General features: G+C 39.3%; 1 protein-coding gene across 14 annotated transcripts in view; it reads right to left on the bottom strand.

Moving 5' to 3' along the window:
- The window catches only part of KLHL32 (kelch like family member 32), a 247118-nt gene that overhangs the window by 148001 nt on the left and 71166 nt on the right, over positions 1-27951 (bottom strand). For all 14 annotated transcript variants that reach the window (XM_047859200.1, XM_047859204.1, XM_047859196.1 and 11 more), the window contains one exon: positions 2047-2154. In XM_047859200.1, coding sequence (XP_047715156.1) covers positions 2047-2154 — 108 coding nt within the window. The remainder of the gene's footprint in view (positions 1-2046; positions 2155-27951) is intronic.

The following is a 27951-nucleotide window of genomic DNA, read 5'->3' as shown; positions in this document are numbered from 1 at the left end:
AATGTGAAAGAAACTACAAGGCAATCAGAAGCAAACAATAATACAGCCACTTATATCTGCATGCATGTTTTAACTCAGCCTTTATAGCAATTTTTGTGCCCTTCTGTTTACTAATGATTTAAATGCTTTGCAGCCCATAGCTTCTGAGCTTAAACTTTTTCATTATTAATGCAACTAAGTACAAAAACTACTTACTTGGATAGTTTCATTAAAAAAACACGCAAGATTTGCTATTTCATTCCCACTGCATACCAGCAAAGTATGAGCTACGGGTTATCAATAGTACTTTAGGGATGGGCAAATGCGGGTGTGACTGTATCTCAGATGTGAAGAGAGAAATCTACACATGACACAATTTAGAGCTGGCCATCTGTCTTTACATCTGTAAACCAAAAATCATATAACACATTATTTACTCAGCTCACTGGGAATCTGTTTTGGCAAATCTGTGAACAATAACTGTCCACCTGAATTTCCTAAGGCATGAAATCTGGCTGGGCTGAACCCTGAATTTGTGATCCACTTCCTTTCTATTTCCCTTTGCACCTGCTACTTGATGGATGATTTTTTTTCCCTTTCTACCCACTATTTTTATTTCAGCTGCCAGACTTTGCCTCAATTATTCTATGAAACATACCTCAAACTCTACTAGCTCTACAAAATAAAGTGGATAATATCATACAGTTTAATAAGCCTCTAAAGAGGAAATTTTAGCAGAAAAGTGAATTCCCAACATTCTTCAAGACTCAAATACCACCTTCTCTGTGAAAGTTTGTACTGATGGCTCCAGATAATCACATCCTCCTTTTTGTCTGTACCACATCCTGTATTCTGCTTCTATTATATCTCCCAACACAATGAGGACATGTGATTACGTGTATGGCTCTCTTCCTCACCAGGGTGTGGGCCTCCTTATTTTAGCATAGAGGATACTAAACATACGTTAAATAAAATGGAATTAAACAACCCAACTGTATAAAAGACGATAAACATCCAGTCAGTATTTGGATTGATTTTGAGTGGTTCTCAAATGAAAATGGGGGGTTGGAGGTGGGTAAAGTGGGTGAAGAGGGTCAAAGGTACAAACTTCTAGGTTTAGATAAATAAGTCCTGGGGATGTAACATACAGCATGGTGACCATAGTTAACAATACTGTTGTATATTTGAAAGACGCTAAGAGAACAGATTTTAAAAGTCCTCACCACAAGAAAAAAATATTTGTAACTATGTGTGGTGAGGGATGTTAACTAAACTTTGGTAGGACATGTATCAAACTATTATGTTCTATACCTAAAACTAATACAATGTTATATGTCAGTTATATCTCAATTAAAAATAATTTTAAAAGGAAGGTTTTTGTGTGTTCTAATAATTGTTTCAGTAACATAAAACTAGTAAAGAACGATGATGCTTCAGACCTAGATTCATACGGTCTTTATGCAGTCTTATTTTGATCTTCTCTGATAGTCACACACTGACTCACATTCTATTAGTTCTCATCATTACTCTTTCATTAAAAAAAAGAAAATGGATGTTCTCTGGAAATACCTGTAAACTCTATGACAATTTTAATGATGAACAATTTTGGCTTTCAAACCATCACATTATAATCTATTACTAGAGACCCTGAATCTGAGATATGTGTGGAGGACAGGGTGCCAAGATGTTATACATGGCTTCTCAGGGCTTTACATTTTTTTTAAGCCAATAAAGTCATGATTAAGTAATAGGGCTTCAGTAATGACAACTCAAGTTATTTTGCAAACTCATTCCCATATGACAGTTCTTTAGGATATTTTACAATTACACCAGCAAGCCACTGAGCTCAGATTAAGATATTATGCTCCTTGGGTCCTATTTAAAATCAAATTGCTTTACTTACCTTTCCATCATTTTAGTTATAAAATTAAGGAGACGTGAAACTTTTGTTTTAAACATCAAAATGAAAAACAAGAAAAACACCCAAATCTCATACTTCAAGGATAATCCCCTCTGGTTGGCTGGAGTTAAAATGTTAAACCTTTCAGATGACATGTGGTACCATACCTGTCCTGTGTATGCAAACTCCAGGGCCTGCTTTAAGCCAAGGCTGGTCACACCATGTAAACTGACCTCGTCAGCTCCACTTTCCACCATACAGAGACTGAACATCGCCTGAGATGGGAGAGAAAGGGAGGGATGGGGAGTTATGGAACTTAAAAAGCAAGGAAACAAGAAAAGTTCTAGAGAGACTAGGAAAGAAATACATCCCATAAATTAAAGATTCATTTTGGTTTTTGAAATGCATCTACAAAAAGCCACTGCAAATCAGTCTGCTGTCTAAACACAGTAACACACAAATGGCATCGCACACCTCACACACAGAGTCCCACTTAATCCCACGGTTGTTCTCTGGGGTGGCTGTGTTGAGGCTCACTCACTGAACTCAGTCTCTCGATCTGGGGTCTCACTGCTACCATGAAATGTGGAGCACTTCCAACTTGCCAACAAGACATGGAAAGCAGCGACTTTGTCTCTTAACTTCTCTGCATATTTTCTACCTCAACTTAATGACACATCTCATTCCTCTCACCTGCCATGTATCACACACTCTGTTCCAAGGGTTCTCAAAATGTGGCCCCTGGCCTGGCAACATCAGCATCACTGGGAACTTGAGAGTATGGATGGCGGGGGCCCCAGCCCAGACCTACTGACACAGAAACTCACAGTGGAACCCAGCGATGTGCATTGTGATAGGCCATCCAGGTGACTCTGATGTTCACTTGAGTTCTAGAACCACTAAGTTATTTACTGAAAATCAATTTGCCCCCAAACCAATTCCCCGAATGGCCAACTTACTGAAAATCAGGTCTACAGGATGATCAGTATGTCAAGTGAAAGCTTAAAAATTAAATAAAATGAAACCTTGCCAAATAAAAAAAAAAATGCACTGGCTTGCTTCCTGTCCAAAAACAAAAACAAAAAAATACCCACTTTTTTGTTTACACATAATTTACACAAGTGTAATTTATACACTTGTAACAAGTTTGATTTAACAGGTATAAAGAGAATATCCCCTTTTCGGTTACCAACGATGAAACGCACTTTTTAGAAAAGTATACATCTATATAGCGAAGAATTAACCTCGCCCAAAGGAAGCTCTGGTCTTTTCCCTTGGCTTCTGGAAGGTGATCACCAGACCCTTAGAACATCCTGCTTGACAGGAGTGTCTGTTTGTTGGAACTTTGACCAATGACAGTCTAACACCAGGATTTACAATGGTGGTTTGGGCCACACTGTATCAGTTCTGACCTCCAGAGGAAATGGAGACTAAAGGTATTAGTCTGACCTCTAGGAGAGGCTGGAGATGAAAAGTCAATCACAACGGCAACCTGTGAGTGGGCCCCAATAAAAACTTTGGACACCAAAAGTTTGGGTATGTGTCCTTGGTTGGCAGTCCTCTGCATTTTGTCACATAGGGTGGCTAGGAGATAGTGCTATGATCCCACAGAGGCAGGACGGCCAGCAAATCTGTATGTGGTCCCTTTCTCAATTCTGTCCTATGTGTCTCTTTCCTTGTCTGATTCCAACTTGTTTCCTTTCCCTGTAATAACCCATTTCCATGAGTATAAAAGTTTTCAGCAAGTTCTGTGAGACTTCCTAGTGAATTAATGAATGTGAGAATAGTTTTAGGAACCCCTTCTAACTGGCAACTGGTATCAGAAGTGATAGAAGTCTTAAGGGGATGGTGCCTTCAGAATGTACAGTTTAGCTAACTTCATAGAGATAAAATTAAAAAGTGGGTGGGAAAAACCCCTCACTCTTCTCTATGGTAATATTTTAGTTCACACTAAATTTTTTAATTTTAGAAATGTGATTTTTTTTGTTTTGCCCATGTATTAATATTCATCTCTTAGGGATTTTTATGTTTTGATAAATCTATTTTTGATCCTCACAATTCTACACATTTTAAGTTAATATATATTGAATGGTGGTATTAATTGATGATTATTCTTTCTGGAGCTCGTCATTTCTGTATCACTGCATTTGAGAGTTCTGAGATCTTATAATGAATAGAATTGTCTTAGCTTCCTTTATAGTTAAAATTTTAATCGTTAGAAACACCAAATTATTACTCTCTTATCATTTGAGAAATGTAAAGAATATTTTCAATGTTTGCAACTTGAGACAATAAAAAACAATATTCAAAATATCCTAAAGGCATTGGGAGTATGTAATGTGTAACATACACAATTATATTTGCTATATTAAATAGCATTCAGAAGATTTCACTTTCAGAAATTGGCTTTATCATGAATAAATGAAATCTAACATTCCTTTAGAAACTGTTAATGGTGAATGGTCAATACGGTATATTGGCCAACTTGGTTAGTGAGTGAGTTGATCTGGCTTGCTGCTAGTGCCACTGGGAGTTAAGGGACTCTGGGAATGGTTAAAAACACTAGATCTGAAGTCACATAATCCTTGGTTTGGTGAACCACGGTGATTAAGGGCAAATTTGTAACCAAACCATTCTGGGCTTGATTATTAACACTAGCAAGTGACTGGGACACACATGTAACCTCTCTCTCAGTTTTCTTTCTAAAAAATGGGGACAATAATTGTACCCACTTCATGAACTTGTTTGAATATTAGATGACACTACATATATAAAGTGTTCAGTATATTACCTGTATAAGGCAAGGTCTTAGTGAAACTTCTACACTGTAATAACGATGAAATAGAATTCTATCTCCCTTACATATTCTTTGGTTAAAAGCAGTGATACATTAGGAACACTAGTCTCTGGGGGTTTTGTTGCTGTTGTTGTTTTAAATGTTTTTAATGTTTATTTATCTTTGAGAGAGAGACAGAATGTGAGTCGGGGAGGGGCAGAGAGAGAGTGAGACACAGAATCCAACTCAGGCTCCAGGCTCTGAGCTATCAGCGCAGAGCCCAACATGTGGCTCAAACTCACAGACCATGAGATCATGACTTGAGCCGAAGTCAGATGCTTGATGGACTGAACCACCCAGTCCCCCTGTTGTTGTTGTTTTCAATTGAGGTGCAGCTATAGATATAAAAGGCTATCAGAAAATTGATTTTAATGTGAATGGATTCTGCTTATGCATTCGTGGAATATCTAAAATGTCAAAACTATGGACATCTGGCTGGCTCAGTCAGTAGAGTATGTGACTCTTGAATTCAGGGTCATGAGTTCAAGCCCCACACTGGCCATGGCCTACTTAAAATACTAAATCAATAAATCAATAAAATTTCAAAATTAAAAAGCACAGGTCATAATAATAAAAAGATCTTTTAATTTGTGTAATTCTGAATTTGCTTCTAGATTTCTTATTGCCACTCTAAAAACTGAAAGAAATTCCAGTTGTTTTCAATGTCTGTTTTTTATTATGTGGCGCGTTTCAATTTTTTAATATATTCCCGATATGAATTTTTTTTTTCAGATCTTCCAAGTTGTAACAGTACCTGAAATGGTGCCCAGCTGCTCTCTATCAACTCCACTGCTGACAGAAATGACTCAAACTGCACAAGAGTTATCTGGGTTAATGAGATGCAAAAAGTCCCTCAGAGCAAAGGCTACAGAACATAACAAGAGGCCAAGGGAGGTCTTGTTTTTTTGTTTTTGTTCTTTTTTTGAATCTGCTTTCCTTGGGTTTTTTCAAAAGCAACCACAGCAAAGATGGCATGGAACAGGCATCCTCAACCAGGGTGCTATAACTTGACACCTGGCTTGGCAGAGTCGGGGACAGAACACAACCCCTTGAATAACGTACATATATCATTGTACATGTTTGAACAGGCAATAAAGGAACTCCAAATTTGTCAGTATGGTTATGTTAGAGGGTATGACTATAGAGGGAAGGAAGAGATTATTACTTTTATTTCATTTACATAGTATTATTTGTCATTAAAATAAATATGTGTTACCTGTGTATTTCTAAAAACTGCCTTTTGAAAACTTTGTTTTAGTTTTAATATTCAGGACTCTGCAGAAAGATACATCTGATTAAAATCCTGGGTCCCATAATCCACAGTCAAGTGGCAATTTACCTTCAACATGTGACCTTTGGCTAATGTATTAGTTTCTGTGAACCTTAGGCCCTTTATCTGTAACATAGAGATGATACAAACCTCATAGGTTGTCTTGAGGTTTAGGTACAATTATGCTTAATATCAAGCACAGTATCTGGCACAAAGTAGATGCTTAATAAGTAGAAGCTGTTATTCTAATCCAAGCTGACTGCCCTACTTTCCCAAGTCTCTCTTCGATCTCAATTAGAATGAGAGCTAAGAAACAGCTCCTCCTCTGCCCTCTGTTCAAATCTTCTTCTTTCAAATGCCTTCCTAATGACAGCCCCACTCAAAATCCCTGTCTGGCTGTAGGACTTAACTTTTATCACATACTCCTACACCCTACATTAAGGTCTGACCACATCATAAAAACCATCACCATTTCCACACACAACCTCCATTCTGATAATCATACAGTCTTAGAAACTTAATGTTATAAGTTTAAAACATCATAATTTTTAAAAGTTACAACACCGGTTAATAAGAAGAAAAAAGGAAATTGTTAAATCAATTATCTATGTTTGGGCTTAATAATCTTACAGGGCACCTCAATCGGAAAAAGCCTCACTGGGGGCACCTGGGTGGCTAAGTCAGTTACGCATCTGACTCTTGATTTCAGCTCAGGTCACGAGCCCCATGTCAGGCTCCATGCTGGCTGTGGAGCCTGCTTGGGATTCTCTCTCTCTCCCTCTCCCTCTGTCCCTTCCCCGCTGGGGGGTGCTTATGTGCACTCTAGCTCTCTCTAAAAGGAAGGAAAAAAAGAGCAAAAGCCTCACTGGATACCACCAAAGTAAGGAAGAACCCAGTCATTCATCAGCTTGTGAAACTTGTGAAATGTCAAGAGAGCTTGTGAAACAATGTCAAGAGAGCTTCTAGAGCCCACAGGGAAGGACAAAGTGTCTTTTGGTAGCAAAAGAGGTGATGGGACCATGGTGCTGTCCTTTAGCACTGAGTGTCCTGAAAAGGTAAACTGCAAGCTCACTGAAAGTGGGCACCACATCTTCCTTACTCACCATGGAGCCCCTAGACCCTAGCACAGCACACATACAATAAATAGAGATGAATGGATGAATGAATGAAACAACATGCTCTTCAAAAGTTCAGATGACGATGCAGCTGCGATGATGTCCAGCTGTAACACAGGGTCATAAACAAAAATAACTAATCTGACATAGGCAGAAATTTTCTGGATGCAAGGTGTTTTAGACAAATAGCTAAAGTAGCTACAGTTAAAGAAAAAGAATATCTACCATAAGCTAAATACACATTAGTTCAAAGCTAGACATTTAGAAAGAAGTAAGAACATATGGCAATGCCCTCTATGAAGCCACAACATTCTGCCAAAGCATGGGATAAGATTCTGCTCAGAAATATGGAAGCATCGCACAGATTCTTCCTTGGTTCACACTGTTTTTGTCTTTGGGAGAGACTTGGCCAGGCTGAGATTTACAGTTGTCACAGATCACTCTTGGCTGATAATGTGCTACCGCCACCACAAATCTTTCTAATTGAAAACCCAGTTTGTGAGAACACAATCCACTTTAAGTGCCTCCCACAGAGAGAATTGTCGATTTACAGTGTGTCAGTCCTCCTGTATTTCACACAGAAATGACACAAATTGAGTCTTAAAATCACAGTACATGAATTCAGTTTCTCCAGGTCACATTGATGTCATGCAGTCACAAGATGAACTACAACCAATTTTAGGTTGGTACATTAATGTCACAAAACTGACCGATGGAAATTCCACTACATCTTCAAAGATGATAAGAGCAACAGATTTTTTTAAGCACTTAAAGTTGGTGAAATATGATCTTGTCACCTGGTAAACTACACATAGCTTTCGAATTGCACTGGACATGGGCAAGATGTACTGTGAATTCCGTTTTTTCAGGAATCCAAACGATTTTCTGGATGAAATAACTGGAGTGTTTTGGATACATTCAACCCTTATCTTTTATGAGAGTTCAATAAAAGTAAATAAACATGTTTAAGGAAGTTATTGAAAGGAGCAACTTATAATGATCAGCAGATCCAGCCGGATCCCCTACATCTTGTAAATGCCCAGTGTTACGTCATTAGTGATGTTTACAATGGCCATGTGGCATTACAGAGTCAAGCTAACTTCTGAATCAACAAAGATTACATTTTGCTCAATTTAGTGTTAATGGTGATTATCTTTTATTACATTTTGGTTATGCCTCACATATAGAATGGGTAGTAAATCCCAGTTCATGAGACTGTTCAGTTAACCACAATTGCCCATTTCCCTAGCATTGAAGAAAGAAGGGTCCTAACCACATTTGAACTGGACTATTTACCTTTTTTTTTTCTCTCTCAAATGCAAAAGTTTCCCAATCCATTTGGGGAGCTTAATGGCCTGAAACAGTGAGGCTGTTTCATTGGAGGGTTTTTCCCCCAATATATTTTGTAGCCGTTTTAATTCTTCCTCAAACAGTATAGTTAAGTGTCTCAGAGAATAATGTATCAGGACAAATGAAAACAGCAAATTAGATTACTATACATATAATTAGGCAGCAAAAATTAATATTTCTAAAATACCAGTTTTCTCTCACCTTAACCATATATAGAAAAATTCACCTTGTATGCTAAAAAATGTGAAACATACTGGTTTTCCCCAACATTTTCAAATATGTAACTTGTTTACTCAAAGAATCTAACTGTATTTCACAGCTTTGCTCTTGGCACAGTTGCTTCTTAAATTAATTACATGGTGATAATAAGCCCTTCAAAACCAGCATGATTATGCTTTATCCTATTTCTTTTTTTTTTTTCTTGGTTATCTCTACACCCAATGTGGGGCCTGAACCTATAACCCCAAGATCACAGGTAGCATGCTCCACTGACTGAGGCTAGCCAGGCATTCTCTCTAGAATTTTCCTCCTCCTGGATGCACCCATATTTCAACCACTTGAGTCTTCTGGGGAATGGAATGGAAAAAGGATACAAACCGAGTTGTTTTTTTCTTAAAGATATAGCAAATGGGAAGGCCAGAAACTGTTGCCTATCATGAAGTCAGGTTATCCATGAATGGTATTTATCCTTGTCGATTGTTACTACTCTGGAAAATGGAAAATGGCATCCATACATCTGGCTTTATCCTTGGGTCACCCTTTCAGATCCCTTGGCTTCTGCTCATTCCTTTGGTGCTTCTATTACTTTTTAGTCTACGACTATATTCCTTGGGCATGGGATTTCAATACTTTACTACCCACCATGTAAAGAAGTCTATTCTTTCAGGTATTTAGGGATGACACTTACTCTTCCTTACTGGATATATTTGATAAGCCATTACTGAATGAATCTTCCCACACAGACACCATTTGTTCTGTCCTCATATCCTCAACCCTGCCTTTCCAAATCTACTATGGACATACTGACTAAAACCAAACTGGGATTTACTGCATTTTGACAGCTGTCCTAAAACAGAATTTGGGTCCTGTGTCAAGGAGTGACTTAGCAGGTGTGATACACAGTCTGCATGAATTAGGGGAAGTAGCTACAAAGAAAGGAAAGTTTCAGAGGACAATAATATCAGAAAAGTTTGAAAGCCTGAAGAAAACGATAGGAGAAAAACTGAGGAGGCTGAGTGAGAGATTCTATGTCAATTACAACGTAAGCATTCAGGGAAGATTCTGTAAAACACAGACGAGGCTCTTAATGGTGCTTACCAAAGTCACACTGGGTGTGTTTTAAGCATGATGGCTAAAACTCTAGCTTCTCTTCTCTAAACAGAATCTTGAAACTAAAAGGTACTTCAGAGATCACTGGCCCCTCGTTACTCAAGGTGTGGTCCCTGGGCCAGCAGCACTGGCATCAGTGGAGAATGTGTTAGACACAGAATCCCAGGTCCACCTCGCACCTACTGGATCGAAGGTGCATTGTGACAAAAGCTCCAGGTGATCTATGTGCACATTAAAGTTTGAGAGGCACAGCTTGTGCCTTGTGGCACTCCTTGCATGCCTAAATATTTGAAGTGATGAGATATCCAATACTTTACATAAGAATATAAGGTATTACTACTACCTCCAGAATACTGAATCATAATCGCCCTCCTGATAACTTTCTCCCCTTGGTCATAGTAGAATTTCAATAAATTCAATCTTTTATACTTAACAGCCTTTCTGATATGTGGTTACAACTATTAAGTCTCCTCTTGGAAAGGAGCACCTAATCCAAATTCTCTGATTCATAAAATGTTAGCACTGAAGGCTGATGCTAGAAATCCTGTAGTCTGGGCACAAGACCGGGGTCCAAATCCCAGCAAGGAAGGACTGGCTGCCACACCTTGGCAGGGTAGGGGGTGGGGGGTGGGAAGAAAGGTTATTACATAAGAAGTAAAAGTTAAATAAGACTCATGGTTTCAAGAACAAGGCCTCTGGGAGAGTAGCTCGTCCTATGTTCTTGGATGGTAACAGTGGTAGCAGCCTTCAGGTAAATCTATCCCACCATCCTCCTTTCCCCAGTTACTCTGGTTGACCTTCTCTGGGTCATCTCCTTCTTATCTTACATTCCTGAAGACGAATTTCATGTGGTCATCATAGAGCTTCTAGTGATACAAATCCCTCAGACCCATCCTATGGAATTCAAAAACCAGAGCTTTTAAGGAATCTCCATTTGCCATAAAGAATGCCAAGGCACTGTCACCTTGCCTACCTCATCTGACACTGGGAGTGGCTGCCTGGAACCTTGTTGAGGGCTGTGAGCCCACATCCAGACTCACTGAGAGTGGTCAGGCTCTTGTTATTATGTCTGTTGCAGGTACAGAGAGGGAGCAGGAGCAGGTATGCCAGCCTGGCATCATAAAGTGTGCACATGTGTAAGTGCTGAAACGCACTGTTCATGACCTCATCACACTGAATCTGCTACATCTTTTCTACAGAGAACTTTTTGGAAGAACATTTAATAATGTGGAATTGCCTTAATTATCACTTACTATTCTCTTTAAAAACCCAGTGTGAGTTAATGGCCACTCTTAAATTTTTAATACAAAATCTCAACAGCTCTTCTTTTATTTTTAATGTCCTCTTTTAATATCTTTTTCTTCAGTGTGCCAACATTATAGAAAGTGTGTACAACTACAGATAGGGGTGCCCAGCATAGCTGTGGCATCTGTCTTCAACCTTCTATTTTATTCATCATTTTGGTTTGACAGTCGTGAGCCTGGCAATACACACTAGAGCCACTCTCCCATTATTTGACTATACACAGATGAGGGCAAGAGCCCCAGCTAACACACTGTTTCTTCTAACTCCATTAGTTGCTAAGCAACCACTTCACTAGAACCTTCCTATTCCAAGGCAGAATAGGCCAGTTTAATACGGAGTGTTTGGGTTGTCACATGTGTTCAAGTTCACTCCTTCTGTAAACACATCTGATGCTCTGTCCGTGCAGGCTATGTGAAAAGCCTCCCTCTCTTACAAAATGGGGAAAAAAGAGTTTAGGCATCCTCAAGAGGTCTAATACTTCTGAAAGGTACTCAAAAAACTTCTTCTAATCCTATGAAAATTTATAGATGTCTGTATGTAATTTTTTAAGTGATATGAATGATTTGATATGGCTATCTCTCTTATTACTTCAGAGTCACATGCCTCTAAATGAGAAGAACACTGGTAATTCAATCTTTCAGGAATCCAGGCATGCAAGCCCCATGCCCAACCATCATCAGATGGGCTAATTAAAAGCAATTGATTCAACAAGCAGCTGGATCATCCCAGTGTAGACAGTTCATTTTGAATCAATTTTTTATAAAAGTGATGAATAGCACATATCTATGGATCCCAATAATTCTTTACACCAATTCATCAGATTCACATGATCAGCTGTCTTGCCCCTTTTAAAAACCATCTGTCTTGACTCAATACTCAATTTCTAAAGGTTTAAAATTTTCATCAGCTTTATTATCCTTCAAACATGTGTTCTTGTCTTTCAGATGAAGCTAAGGTTGGCTGTATCACTGTGATTAAATAAGCATGAGTAAAACTGATTTTAAATAAAACAGCATGAAAATTGTAGTTTTAAAAACATGAAAAAGATATGGCAGAAAAATAGTCTTTCAACACACACTTGAAACAAATACACATAAAGAGCTTAGCACAACGACTGCATAAAATAAATGACTTTTAAGAGTTAACTGTTATTATTACATTGCAAATATTTTTTCTAGCTCCATAATATTTATATTCAGTAGAAGTGAATCAGTTTCAATGAAAGAATAAAATACAGACCAGAGTTCACCATTCATCACTATAATGAATACACTGCACGATCAGCACAATAATGAAAATAACAGTCATCCTATCTGAAATGTTAATGACTTCTCTGGCATGGATGCAAACAATTTTAAAAGGGAATGTGACAATGATTCTTCAGAGGCTCTCAGCTCTCTATTTAAAAAGGAAATAACATTTGACCAGTACCACAATTAACTGGTACTTCACCTTGAACTCACAAAGGGAATTCTATTTTTAATGAATGTGTTCAGGTTTAAAAGGAAATTGTGACATCATTTTAATTTTTTTAAAAAGCAAAAAAAAAAAAAAAATCCACACGCCTTTTGGTGCTCATGAGGCCCTATCCCACAGGGCATCTAAAATGAGCCTTTTGGGGCACCCAGTGGGCTCAGTCGGTTAAGCCTCCAACTCTTGATTTCAGCTCAGGTCACGGTCTCATGGGATCAAGCCCTGCATAAGGCTTTGTGCTGAGAAAAGAGCCTGCTTGGGATTCTCTCTTTCTCTGACCCTCCCCTGCTCACACGTGTGCATGTGGACTCTCTGACTCTGTCTCAAAATAAAAAAATAAATAGTAAATAAGTAAAAGCAGACTCCTAGTTATCCACTACTGAAGCTTCTATACGAGACAGACGGGTAGCTGTTCATTATCAGCCAGGCAATTAATGTTTATCGAGTGTCCATCGAGTGTGAGGGTCTCTATAACAGACTGTCCATAAAATGTCAGATTGAGTGCTTAATTTGGCTTTGCTGAATGTCAAGGCCATCATTAATGGTGCTATTTTTCCTGACTAAATTTAAAAGCCATTTCATGAGGCCTCTTCTTGGTGGATATTAACTAAATGACTAATCATCAGATACATGTTGCAGAATGCCAACATCTACTCATGGACAACAGTTATGACTTAGGTGAGAAATTGAGCACATTTTCAACTGTGGGTGATTTTCGTCATTTTCCTCAGCTCTTTGGAACTGTAGTTGTTTGTAGATTATTTTAAAAGTCACCATCACCTTAAGAAAAGTCTAAAGCAGCATTTTAGGTCCTTCTTCTGAACCAGATTCTGGTATTTTTGGAGTTACAAGTTGAGGAGAAGAGACCATACGCTACCACATTAGGTCCTCAGCTAATTAGCCAAGGACTCAAAACTTGGGAGCAACGAGGTTTCCAGTTTTCCCTGGCTCTTAATTCCCTAGTGGCTTTAGGTGATACTTTTTATGTAAAACTAGTCCAGCTGGATCCAAGAAAACAGCAAAATATCTGCTGGATCACAAGTCTTGTGGACTCAGCACTTAAATCCTTTTCTCAGAGTACATATCCACTAAGAACCTAAGAAGTTCTATGTCGAGGAGCTGGTACAGTCATCACTCTCTTGGTTTTTAATTCAATCTCAGCATCAGCAATGCCATATTCTCATGCATGGGAAGAAACCAGAGTTAGTACCCCAGTGTTTCTGAGCATCCTTCTGCTCCCCACCCCTACACCAGCAATTACACAGAGAAAAATGGATGGATAAAGATAAAAAATGAGATTAAGTTTCAATAAAGATCATTTTTATTGGTGTAAGTCGAAGCACGTATCACTGATCACTTTTGTGTGTACAACTCTATCTATGGACCCAGGCATCCTTTTCACTGCTGAATAAATATGATCTAAAATTCCAGAAGGAAAGAGTTGTAGCTGCCTGGGACAGGCAGACAAAACATCTGTGCAAAGGCCCTGAGGTGAGAGCTTGACAGGCGTGTCTGAGGAACAACAAAGAGGCCAATGTGATTGGAATGGAGGGAGGAAGGAAGGGCAAAAGTCACATGAGGGTGGCCTGATGAGACAGAATCATGCAGACAACAGACATTGGCTTTTACGCTAAGTGAAACTGGAAGTCATCAGATGGTGCCCAAGCAGAAGTGATATAATCCAACTTGCATTTTTATTAAGAGCACTGGGGCCGCAGTACTGAAATAGGTTCTAAGGGATCAAAGATTGAAGTAGGACGATAAAGTAGGAGGACACTGCAAAATTTCTGTCAAAGATGGTAGTGGCTTCCACCAGTGTGGTAGTAGTAGAAGCGGTTGGAGTCTGGATACCTTTTTAAAGTAGAGCTGTGGGACTTGCCAGCCGATTGGATGCAAGAGAAAGGAGTCAGGAATTACTCAGTGGTTTGGGGCCTGCATCAACTGTAGAGTTGCTATTAAATGAAATGGAGAATGCTGTGGAACAAGCAAGTTTGTGGGAGGAAACTGGGAGTTCTATTTGGACACATTCGGTTTGTGATACCTCTTACACATCCACAGAGGGATGATGAACAGTTGGTCACTGAATATACCAATTCTGGATTTTTGGAGATGGTCCAATGTGGGGATATAAATTTCGGAGTCATCATCTGTGATGATTAATGTTGTCAACTTGACTGGATCATGCAGTGCCCAGATATTTGGCCAAACGTTATTCTGTGAGTATCTGTGACGGTGTCTCTGCCTGAGATTAACATTTGGATTAACAGGCTGAGTAAAGCGGACTGCCCTCCCTAAGGTGGGTGGGCCTCATCTGTTCAGTTCATGGTTTGGATACAACAAAAGGCTGGAAAAGAGAGGATTCTCTTTGCTTGCCTGCCTTCAAACCGAAATATTGACTTTTTCCCGCCTTTGGCCACACACTGAAACATGGGCTCTTCCTGGGTCTGCAGCCTGCAGCTTTCAGACTGAAATTACACTATTGGCTCCCCTGGGTCTCCAGCTTGCTGACTGCATAGATCTTGGGGCTTTTTAGCTTCTATAATTGCATAAGTCAATTCCTTACGATAAATCTCTCTTTATATATAAAATCCTATTGGTTCTGTTTTTGTGTAGAGTCCTAATACATCATTTTATACATTACATGTATATCACATATACATGTGTGTATCCAGATAACACCATGAAACAGTATGAGATTATTATGAAAGCTGGTACAGACAGAAAAGAGATACAAACACTGAGTCTAGGCCACTCTAATTTTAAGAAGTTGGGGAAATAAACAAAGAAAAGAATATTAAAAAGTAGAGGCCAGCTAGTGGAAGAAAATCTGGAAAGCCCAAAAGCCAAGTGAAGAAAATGTTCTAAGAAACAGGAAGAAACCAAACTGATGATGAGTTGAGAAAAAAGAGGACTGAAAATTGATCACTGGATTGGGCTATACTTTATTTATAATTTTTGTATCCATGCTCATAAGTGAGATACAGCTCTCATTTCTTCTGCTGCCCTTGTGTTTTGGTAATAGAATTACACTAGCCTACTAAAATGAGGTGATTAGGTGTGTGGCTTTCCATTTTCTTCCAGACTTCAGAAAAGGCTTATACAATAAGGGAAATACTTGTTAAGTAAAGAGTTGGTAGTACTAGCAAGTAAAAGATCTAGACCCATTGCCTTTCTGAGACTTTCTATGACTCCTTTTTGATAACTACCCCAATTTCTAATATTTTCTCTTATCTTTTGGTACAATTTTGGTAATTTATATTTTCCTAGAAACTCATTCACCAAGGTGTTGAAGAGTATTGGTATAAAGTTTCTATGGTATCTCCCTGGCTGAGTAGACCCTTCCAAGCAACAACTCCCAAAGGGAAGCATAAACCATTGGGAATTAGCTGGCCACCTCTGCCACATTCTTGTTTCTATGCCTTGCTGAATTATTTGGTTTCACGATCACTACTTCAACAATAGAAAACTCTGGCCCCTTTACATGACACGATGCATTTCTCTATCCCCCATGCTCTTGTTCTCCTAATCCTTGCATGAATCCTAGTCTTCTGTTTTGTGTTTGGCATTTTCTGTTCCATCAGCCCCTCTCCAGAATGGAATGCTGCCACCAAACCTTCACCTGTAAGTAATCACACCAGCTACTCTCCTAATGATGAGGGCATTCTGTCTGTTAGCCTAAGCCTTGCATGAGAACCTTGGGAATCAGAAACGTCCAGTAGGAATTAGCTTTGCCATCTGTCTCTGAGCTCAAGTAAAATCTTTTCGATACAACCAGCTTGACTCTGCTTATTAATCCACTAAATCCCAAACACACTGCATGGGCTAAGACCATCAGGACATGCCCAGGATTCTCTTTTCTTGAAATTAACATCTGTAGACTGAAACGTTAACTTTGTTCCCCCAATTCTAGTGATAGCCTCTTCAAGAACCAGAAGCCGTTCAGGGGCGCCTGGGTGGCTCAGTCGGTTGGGCGGCCGGTTTCGGCTCAGGTCATGATCTCACGGTCCATGAGTTCGAGCCCCGCGTCGGGCTCTGTGCTGACAGCTCAGAGCCTGGAGCCTGTTTCAGATTCTGTGTCTCCCTCTCTCTGACCCTCCCCCATTCATGCTCTGTCTCTCTCTGTCTCAAAAATAAATAAACGTTAAAAAAATTAAAAAAAAAAAAAAGAACCAGAAGCCGTTCTAAATTGCTCAGACACAGAGCATTCAGCAGAGTCGGAGGCAGGTGAGCAAGGGGTTGAGAACTTGGGCTTTGGAGTCCAGCAAATAAGGGTTTGAGCCTTAAGGCTACATCCCTTTTTAGCTATGTGACCTTGGCTGGGTTACTTTACCTCCCTAGGCCTCAGTTTTCATAAGCATAAGTACAAAATTAAGGTACCTGTCTCAGAGAACCATTGCATAGATTTAATGACAAAATACAGATTACCTTGCTTGCAGGAGGCACTCAATCAGAATCTGTCAAACAAGTCAACAAATTCTTTTCCTTCAAACCCTAGGAGTGCCCACGAATTCATTTCTAATTCTAGATGAAATTTTCTAATTAATTTCTTCTTGCCTTGTAACTCTGTACACTGATATATATGAGCACTGCAGTGAATAAACATTATTCGCCACCCACTTCCCTATTGTTTTACTCTCTAACATACAGGGCTTATCATTTTACTTAACTCCTGACAATTTCATCTATCAGTCTTTACAGTTTATTTTGCTACATGTTTTCATAGCCCTTTAATTTCATTTTAAATCCTTTTTGAAGGACCACTTACAATAACATATGTGATTTCCCCATGAAGAGCCAATTCCTATGTATCTAGAATCCAAAAACCAGAAAGCATGTTTATTGCTTTTTTCCATGGCAACATAAATGAGGGTTGAAAATGTATTGGACACCCTAAAGCAGAGAAAACACTAAATGGTTTTTGAATCTCACAAAAGATTAAATTTCACCAGAATCGTTTTAGCATTATATATGATTAATCATATGTCTATCTTTACTGCATCAATAACTCATGCTCCATTATAGGTTAATGTTTTATACTTACTGTATTATATGTATACAATAACCTAAACATATGATCTAAAAAGGATATATTTTTTCTCTTAACTAAAATTTTAACTAACTATTCCCCTGCCACAATGAAGAGTTGTAATATTTAAAATAGCTACATGAAAAGTTACAAGATGAAAAAAACAAATGTAAGTATTTTTATGGGAATTAGCTAGGAAGCCTGTTTCATCTACATTAAGATAGTCAACAGAGTAAAAATGAAAAGACATCTTTCCTATCCAAAAATAATACCCAAAGGCATACCTTATTAAAGGCTAATCTAATATTATTGGGTTTGGCTGAGAAAAATAAAAAATGTTCCATTTTTCCACCTTATAAATTATCAACATGTGCTTCAAAGTCCACTCAATATAAAGCCAAAGTATATCTTTATTGTTTAGAGAGAGACTTTTAAGGGGAATATCAGTGAAAAGAGATTTAAAAAAAAGTGAAAAAAAGAAGAAATGGTCATACAGAGCAAAACAGAACAACAGATACATAAACAGGTCCAGAAATAGCCATATAGCAAATTAGGAGCGGGGGAAACATGCACAAAGTCAAAGAGAGCATTCTGGGCTGGGAGAAGCACTTACCACTGAGACTTACCCAAGCCCTGGAGAGAAAATTGAGTGACACTTTCATATAAAAATTCCACCTTGAGTTCTTTCAGGATATATCACTATGGCTATTCTGCAACTATAAGCAAAATGACATGTTGCTTTTTGTTTACAAAATACCAACAAATTCATATGTTCACTCACAAACTACTAGTTGAATGCCTACTATATGCTATGCCTGTTAGAAATGTTGCAGATTTAGCAGTGAATGTGAAAGACAAAAATCTCTGCCCTGATGATGCTTACAAATGGAACTGAGTTCATTGTTTATAGAATGCAGGTTTCTTTTCTCTACTGTGGAGTAATATTTTAATTTAATTGCCATGGTCCATCATTTCCTTTAACTTTGGTTTTTGGTTTCTGGTAATGCTAAAAAAAGTTGTAACCCCAAACACATTTCTCACTACAACCTTTTTTTAAAGATTTTTTAAAATTTTGTTCTGTTTTGTTTTATTTATTTCTGAGACAGAGAGAGACAGAGCACAAGCAGAGGAGGGGCAGAGAGAGAGGGAGACACAGGATCTGAAGCAGGCTCCAAGCTCTGAGCTGTCAGCACAGGATCCAACGCAGGGCTCCAACCCATGAACCGTGACATCATGACCTCAGCCAAAGTGGGACCCTTAACTGACTGAGCCACCCAGGCGCCCCTTAAGATTTTATTTTTAAGTAATCTCTACCAACCCAACATGGGGCTGAACTCACAACCCCAAGATCAAGAGTCGCATGCTCCACTGCCTGGGCCAGCCAGGTGCCCCTCACTATAATCCTAACTAGCACATGAAAAAGCTAGAATGTTCAGTAGCACATCGTGTGTTCTGGTTTACTATTGTACCACTTTCCAAACTTTTTTATTGACTGTGCAAACATCATTTACACATTTGGAGTAGTAGCCCTCATATTTATGTATTTATAATATATGGATATACTGTATACCAACATGTTATATGCATTGTAAAACAAACCTCAAGCAGAAATAAAATTGACATAGATATTTACAGGGAGTAGATCTTCCCCCACATCCCCACAGCTCATCTGCACTCTCAGGGGCACACAAACCCCTACATGAGAGACCACTGCACTTAGGTTAATTTTTCACACTTCCAAATTATGACAAATTCATTACATAATTCTTTATCTATTTTGACAAATATTGCCTGTGACAAAAGGGGACGTAATCTAATTTGGTAAGTCACAGCAAGCTGCAATGTTGGCTTGATTCCCACAATTTGCTGCTTTCTTCCTTTGCCTCAGTGGGTGACAAACATTTCAGCTCTGGGCACACTGAAAAATTAATATAAATTCTGATTGAAGGTATTTGTGAAACGTAAATCAAAAGATTGAATAACTTCTTAATAAACACTTAAACACAGTTTACTAAATATTACTTCACCCTTCCACAGAATCAATAGGCCTTTCTGGGGGTCTCTCAATGTTAGACCCGATACACATGTGTATGTGTGTGCACACGTACTCATCGGGAACTTTCTTATCAAGAACAAAAATACTACCTAGGATTGGAGTAGCTACTTCCATTCTTTTCTTGTCACTGCCATTTATATTTTCTTAGTACATTTTTTTAATAACGTAACAGAGCAGATACTATTATCGCTGTTTTACAAACAAAGAAACCCAGCCCCAAAAGGGAGGTAATTTTACTAAGATACTGCAGCAAGTTAACAGTTGAGAGAAGATACTAACAACAAATCATCTAACACTAGCTCAGTGTGTTTTCCTGACACCAAACTGCTGCGATATGTTGGCTTTTAAAATCTGCTTCTTTTACAACAACACACAACTTCACAAATCTTTTCCTTCACAACGTACCATGAATGTTATTCCCCATAAGAAAATGTAAAGTTTCTTTTTGGAGCACTTACAATATTTTGCTTATTTGAAGCCGAGGGGAGTAAGTGTCCTTCCCTCACAAAATCACACATCACGGGCTTTCCACTGTTTACGGTACAAAACTCACTGGCCACGCACCATCTGAGGACAAAGCTGGAACATTAAAAAGGGGCTCTTTTGGATTCTGCTGTTTTGCTTTGAAATAAAGGAACCGCAATACTTCTTATACAGTGGTCCCTACATGTACTTTAATTGCTCTTCAAATCTGAGAACTATAATCAGGCCTTATTTCCTAGTAGGATCAGGTAGCACCTAGTAGGTCAGGGTGACAGAAATGATGGGAAGCAAAACTGCATCTGAAAATGCATGAAACATATCAAGCAAAAGCTCACTTTAGCTAGCTACCATTAAGATGCTTAGGTTAGTCTCCCATAATTCTTGTGATAAATTACCACAAATTTAGTGGCTTACACCAACACAAATCTATCATCTTACAGTCTGGAGGCCAGAAGTCTGGAATGGACTTTACTGGGCTAAAATTCAATGTGTCAGCATGGCTCTGTTCCTTCTAGAGGCTCTAGGAAAATGTGTCTCCTTATGTATTCCAGCTTCTATAGGCTAAAGTGTCCCTTGGCTCATGGCCCCTTGTCTTCAAACCAGCAATCATGTCACTGCAATCTCTGCCTCCATTGTCACATCTCCTTTGACTCTTATTCCATATTTCAGGAACCCTCATGATTACATGGGGCCTGGCCCATCTTTATAATCCAGGATAATTTCCCACCTCAAGGTCCTTCAGGTGCACATCTGCAGAGTCACTTTTCTATGTAAGGGACCATTCACAGGCTCCTGGGACTAGGATGTGGCCATTATTCTGTCTGTCACAATGCTCACGGATAATAGTAACCTTAAACAGAAAGTTCTCTGAGGTCCACACAGTTTTGTGTCATGGAAAATTTAGGGGGTTTGGAGACATATGGACCTAGGCTGGTATTTGGACTCTAGAATCAGGCATCCGAACAGTCTCACTCAATGTTGAGCAAACTCAATTTCCTCATCCGTAAAGTTGTTGTAGTATCTACACCTAAGGGTTATTAAGGTATTAGATGAAAATAAATAATGTGAATACACAGAGTACTAAGGCTAGTAAACAAATAAGGAAGATGTCAAATGAACGGCAATTTACCTTACCTTCCATGTTTAGACTTTGCAGCTTGAATAACAACTATCATTTCCTTAGTAAGGAATAGATTCCTTTTCTAGCCATTCCTTGTATTATGAATATTCTTTTCAACAAAGAATTTTCACATAATTTTATTTTAATATTTATATGTTAAAAGTTTAGTTTGCAACAATCCTGATAATTATAACTCGATAAAAGACTGTTCTAAACATACATATAAATACATTTATACACATATATACTTAGCATACTTCAGTGAATTGGAGTTTTAGAACAGTTTATAGAGGGGGGCGCCTGGGTGGCGCAGTCGGTTAAGCGTCCGACTTCAGCCAGGTCACGATCTCGCGTTCCCTGAATTCGAGCCCCGCGTCAGGCTCTGGGCTGATGGCTCAGAGCCTGGAGCCTGTTTCCGATTCTGTGTCTCCCTCTCTCTCTGCCCCTCCCCCGTTCATGCTCTGTCTCTCTCTGTCCCAAAAATAAATAAAAACGTTGAAAAAAAATTAAAAAAAAAAAAAGAACAGTTTATAGAGGTTTTATAGTTTATAGCAAAGAAATTCAACATTTTCATAATTTAAGAGTCTTCTTTGCCCTTTTAAAATATTTTTTCATTCATTATGTAAAAAGGCACAAATTTCTTCTTATTATAGCTTTGAAGTTTGCTCACACTATACATATATTTTTGGTAAGTAATCAGTAATTGTCATCACTTTCAAAAAGCTTGTCTTGTTCCAACCAGTAGGCCATAATTTACTGGTTTTTTTCTGGGTAATTTATCACCAAGCTTCCTGAAACTGGCTTTTGCCTATGATATAAAGACATGGTTCATATTATTTTCAACAACCATCTCTTAGAGCACTCAAAGAAAAATATGTCTACCATTCTAAAAACCAGAAATGTTATTATATGATCTCCAACATCAACGTAATGGTATCTAACGTCGATTTGGCTAGACAAGAGATGAACAACCTAGCTATGAAATCATGGGAATATATGATAAACGCATTGTGTCCCAACACTGTCCCTCTTCCCACCCCACCCCCAATATGATAATCGCCCATTGGGAATCTCTCATTTACCAACTATAAGTAGAATCTCATTATGAGCAGCCTGCAGTATATACCAAGCATAAAAATTAAGGGCAGAAAACATTTCCATTCTGCAACACAAACACAAACGTTTGCTTTGCCTTGTTGGAAAACCTCTAGGAAAGAATAGTAACCTTGCTACTCTAAACTTGCAACTTGCTGTGCAAAGACTCAATGAAACTAGTGACTATTGCGCTTAGAAAAAGAAAAGGAAAAAAAAAAAAACCCAAACAGTCCAGTAAGAGAGATAAAGGAGGGGCGCCTGGGTGGCTCAGTCCGTTGAGCGTCCGACTTCAGTTCAGGTCACGATCTCACAGTCCGTGAGATCGAGCCCCGCGTCGGGCTCTGGGCCGATGGCTCAGAGCCTGGAGCCTGTTTCCGATTCTGTGTCTCCCTCTCTCTGCCCCTCCCCCATTCATGCTCTGTCTCTCTCTGTCTCAAAAATAAATAAACGTTAAAAAAAATAAAAAAAATAAAAAAAAAAAGAGAGATAAAGGAATGTACCTTTTATTCCTGTAGGTTACTTTTACTAAATCAAAAAAATTGCTATTTCCTTCTCTAGGTGGCAAGGTTTGAGGTCATTTGGATTTTTTTCAACTTTAGAACCAAAACAGAACATACAGCAGCATATTAATAGGCATTTTTAAAAATTAATTTATTTTGAGAGAGAGGGATAGAGAGAAAGCTCATGCGCACAAGAGAAGGAGGGGCAGAGAGAGAGAGAGAGAGAGAGAGAGAGAGAGGGAAAGAAAGAGAGAATCCTAAGCAGACTCCACACTGCCAACACAGAGCCCAAAGCAGGGGTCAAACTCACAAACCATGAGATCATGACCTGAGCCAAAATCAAGAGTCTGACACTTAACCAACTGAGACACCCAGGTGCCCATTAACAGGCATTTTTTTAAGGAAGATACTTTTGTAGTTAGTTTAGTTAGTTAGTTAGTTAGTTAGTTAGTTAGTTATTTTTGAGAGAGAGAGAGAGAGAGAGAGAAAGAGAGAGAGAAACAGGGCTCACCCAAAGCAGGGCTCATGTTTTACCCAAATCAGGGCTCTTGCTCACCCAAGGTGGGGCACGACCTCACCCAATGTGGGGCTCAAACTAATAAACCACAAGATCATGACTCAAACCAAAGTCAGATGTTTAACGACTGAGCCACCCAGGTGCTCCTGTAGTACTTTCTTGACTCATGCACACACAAAATTGAGGGAAGATGAGGGATAAATTCTTCTACATCTAAGATAACATGATAATAGATCATCAGAAATAATCCATGGGAACAAGAACTTTATAGGACTCTTGATTTATAAAATACCTTGTGATGATTTGAATGATGTTCATAAATGTTTCAAAAAGTATTTGCTGCACCAATTATACGCAAAGCCCAGGGCTGAGTATTCATCAAGGGGGAGGGGGAGGAGGGATGGGAGAGAGAGAGAGAGAGATACATGTGCGAGTCCTGATACACCATCAGCCCTGCTCCATCAACCATATGGGAACCCACCACAGTCGCTTGCGAGGTCACTGCCTTTATTCTCTACCTGTTCTGCTACTGCTACCATTGCTTCTACTACCTTTCATTTATTGACAATCTTCACTGAGCCAGAAGTATGACATAAGGTGCCTTATATTTCCTCTGTGCTCACTTTTTTCTTTAAAAAAAAAAGGAGGGGGGCCCAATGCTATTCTCTGCCCAAAGTCTAGGGAAAAAATCAGTAGTGAGTTTGACTATCTCAGTTTATTTTGCCTTCCTCTGTATGGGGCTGAACAGACATCCTCATAGGCTGTGGGTTGGAGACACAGCAGCCTCTGTGTGAGGCCCTCTGACTGACACCCTGGCCGTCACCAGAACTGATACCAAAGCTCTTTCATGAGGAATGCGAACTACCTCAAAACTCCAATCTCTACATACATTTCTAAGACACTAGGATTAAGATCAAGATGTCCCTTACACACTTTAAAAACCGCTCTTAAACATGAAATTGTATGAGGCTCTGGGTAGATATCAACATGAAATATAAGCTGCCTTCCTTCCTACTATTTAGCAAGATCCCATTCCACTGCCATCAAATGGAGTTCAAAGTGGAAAACACAGTCTGTTCAAAACAGTAAGGTAGTATATACAACAACAAAACACACACACACACACACACACACACACACACACACACACACACACGAATTCCCCTTTCATTAAATATAAACCGCAGGAACATTTTACTTGCATTCTTTATAATTCCATGAACACCTTTCCAAACATTTGAAATTACATTTACAGTAATTCTGAATTGCAAATTATAGCAGCAGCAACGGCATGACCAGTAAATCCTAAAGTCATAAAAGTGAAGAGAATTTTGTGCCTGGAGAGCTTGGAGCATGTTCAAAAGATTAAAGATTTATATCTCAGAAGTACAGCCTTGGGGAAAAATAATTTCAAAATAAAAGAAACACTGAAATCTAAAATACAGACAAAACTGGCAAAAACTGTCTTTGCTGAGCGGCCTTAAAACAATGTTGCTTTTTAACCGAATTTTGGTTTCAAAACCAAAGCTCTACTCTCCCCTGCTTGAAAAATAAAAACCACCACCAGTACCTGTAAACCATCAATTCAGCATCTAGTGTATTTCAAACCCTTGGTTTGCACCTCACATTTAAAGTCTCATTTCATTTCGACTTCAGCCCCACGAAGTGACAATTCACTTACCTTTACAATTTCAGGAGAAAATAAAACTCAGAAATACTAAGCCACTCATCTGAGGACATACACAGCCAGAAACCACATGAACAAAGCTGTTATAAACCAGATTGGTCTCCGTCTAAAACTGTACTGCCTCTATAATTAATTCTCACATTAAAATGTGGGTTTTTTTTAATTAGAGTGCAAATTATACTCTTTTTCTTGCTCTTAAGTTGTATGACTTACATTTTTAAAATTGTTTTCTGTGAAACCTTATTTATCTATTTAAGTTTATTTATTTTGAGAGAGAGAAAGCACAAGTGGGGGAGCGGCAGAGAGAAGGAAATAGAATCCCAAGCAGGTTCCATGCCATCAGCGCAGAGCCCAATGTGGGGCTTGAACCCACAAACTGCAAGATCATGACGTGAGCAGAGATTAAGAGTTGGACGCTTAACCAACTGAGCCACCCAGGTGCCCCATGTGAAACTTTTAAAGGTGAAATCACTAGAGGCAACCGAGGACACCACAAAAGCATGTCAAGGGGTGAAGCACACACCAGCCTCAGGGGTTCTGGCAGCTCCTTTAGCCCTGGTGTACTCTCAGGGCAACTGACCCAGACAGAGCTCATGGCAGGACACACCTCCCATCTGCCAGCGGAGTGAAAGGAGCAGAACCCACAGGCCATGGTGGAAAACAACATGACAAGACACGGGCCTTGGAAGGACCAGCCTTGGCTCTGCATTGCTGCTCTACGACCACAGGACTTAAGGACACTTTCCAACCTCTTTCAGTCAATTCTCCCATAGGTAAAGAGGGAACAGCCATCACCTCTGGTTGAGGTCAGAATCAGATAAGACTGAGTAAGTGTCTCACTGGCACAACAGTTGCCACAAAACAGGATGAACTATCGAGATGTCTCCCGCTTACCCTCCACCTCCAGGGCTATCTTAATGCTTACCTGCCCTGGAAAGCCCTCCTGGAACTTCTATTGTGTAAGTGAGGCCCTCTTCTTCCAAGAAGCATGTCAGAGAACTCCAGACTAACATTCTCTCCATCCTTCAAAATCATTTATTTATTCATTAATCCATTCAGCAAAAAAAAAAAAAAAAAATCATTGTGATACTATGCTCAAGGCACTGTGCTAGATACCATAGAATGAAAAGATCCAACTTCTCCCCCCAGTAGCTGACAGCGAAATATATATAAGCTATGCAAGTCAGTTACTATCATAAACCTAGGTGGTTATTATTATTATTTTTTTAATGAGCATAGTTTTTTAAACCAGGGATTCAAACATCTACCTTAAGGGCCGTTTTAAGAATCAAACGAAATAGGTTTTTGGTAGATAGTAGTAGTAACCTTGCTAGCACCATATTGTTTTGGCACTCTCATTTTGCTATTGAAGTGTATGTGCTTTGGCCCCTGTCAGGCTAGAAGTGGCTTCAGAAGTGAATTCAGATCGCTTCTTGGTCTGCCACAGGGTTGTGCACATAAAGGTGCCATTTGTTGGATGTTTCAGTCCCAGAGAGACCAAAGACTTTTGTATGACTCCATTACCAAGATAATAACGTACTCCTACTCAATAGTGTCACCAGTGTGAAGCCTGATAAGTAAATCTGTACAAAAACCACCACCACTATCAGCAACACAACTGTGCATATATACACTACCCAGACCAAAGAATGGGGTTAAACTGTAACCTATCTGCAATAGAGTCAGCGTGTTCATTCTCTAAATGCCCACTGAGCACCAGTCCTGTGTGAGGTACTGTGCTAGACAGAGAAGAGCAAAGTGAAAAAGATCCTGCCACAAAAAGGAAAACTGTTCCCTTCAGGAAAAGTCTCCACCTCATGAGGGGAGACCATATATGTACAAACTACTAGAGAACATGTGGCAAAGCCTATAATCTGTTGTTAGTATATCCAAACGACTGCAAAATGAGTCTTCCCACAATCTTCCCAGAGTGAATGACAACTTCATCCCTACAGTGCCTTAGGCAAATGTCTTGGAAACAGCCTCATCCTCTCTCCCACACTGCGTGGCTCGTTCACCACCAAATTCCCTCGGCTCTCCTTTCAAAGTGCAATCAACAGTCCTTGCCACCTCCAGTCCCACTACCCCGTACAAGTCACCATTTTGTTCCTGTCTTATTTTAACAGCCTATTAGAGTCCTTCCCTCATCACCCTACGTAAACTTTCAAAACACAGGTCAGGTTATGGCATAGCTCTATCAACATTGTCCATGCACTTCCCATCTCATTGAACGTAAAAACCAGAACCCTAACAGCAGCCTGCAAGGTGTCACATGTGATCTGGCCTCACATGTTGCTACTCTACTGGCCCTCCCAGCTCACTAGACACTGACCTCCCAAGTGCTCAAAAACACCACTAGTACCTCACACCTCAGGGGTTGGCCTTTGCTGTTCCCTCTGCCTAGAATGCTCTCTGTCAAGCAGTACATGGCTTGTGCCTTCACTTTTAAGTGGGCCTTCCCAGACCACCCTGTTAAAAGGAGGCAATTCCCACCACCACTATGACCATCACTGCCTACTTCACCCTGCTCTATCGTCCTCCACAGCCTCTAACCCCAACGGACACACTCCATACTTACTCACCTATTTGTTTACAGTCAGTCTTGTCCAATTATAATGAAAGTGTCATAAGGGCAAGGGTTTTGTGTTTCATGTATTACTGTATCCTCACAATCCACAACAGTGCCTGGCACTTAGTTGTGAGATCTGTACAGGGCTAGGGTATTGGAGAAGAGACTTTAGTAAAGGCAGGAGGCAAGAAGTTACAGGACAGGAAGGACATGTGACAGAGTATCATGTCTCTGATACTTGACTCTCTGAAAGGGTGAGATTCATATTATGCACTCCTCTATTATTCTGCCTTGAATTATAATATGTATGTTTTATCCTTTCTATAAATTATAACTTTTTT

This window comes from Prionailurus viverrinus, chromosome B2 (genome assembly GCF_022837055.1).
Source record: "Prionailurus viverrinus isolate Anna chromosome B2, UM_Priviv_1.0, whole genome shotgun sequence".
Lineage (NCBI taxonomy): Eukaryota > Metazoa > Chordata > Mammalia > Carnivora > Felidae > Prionailurus > Prionailurus viverrinus.
This window is presented reverse-complemented; position numbering and strand designations above follow the sequence as displayed.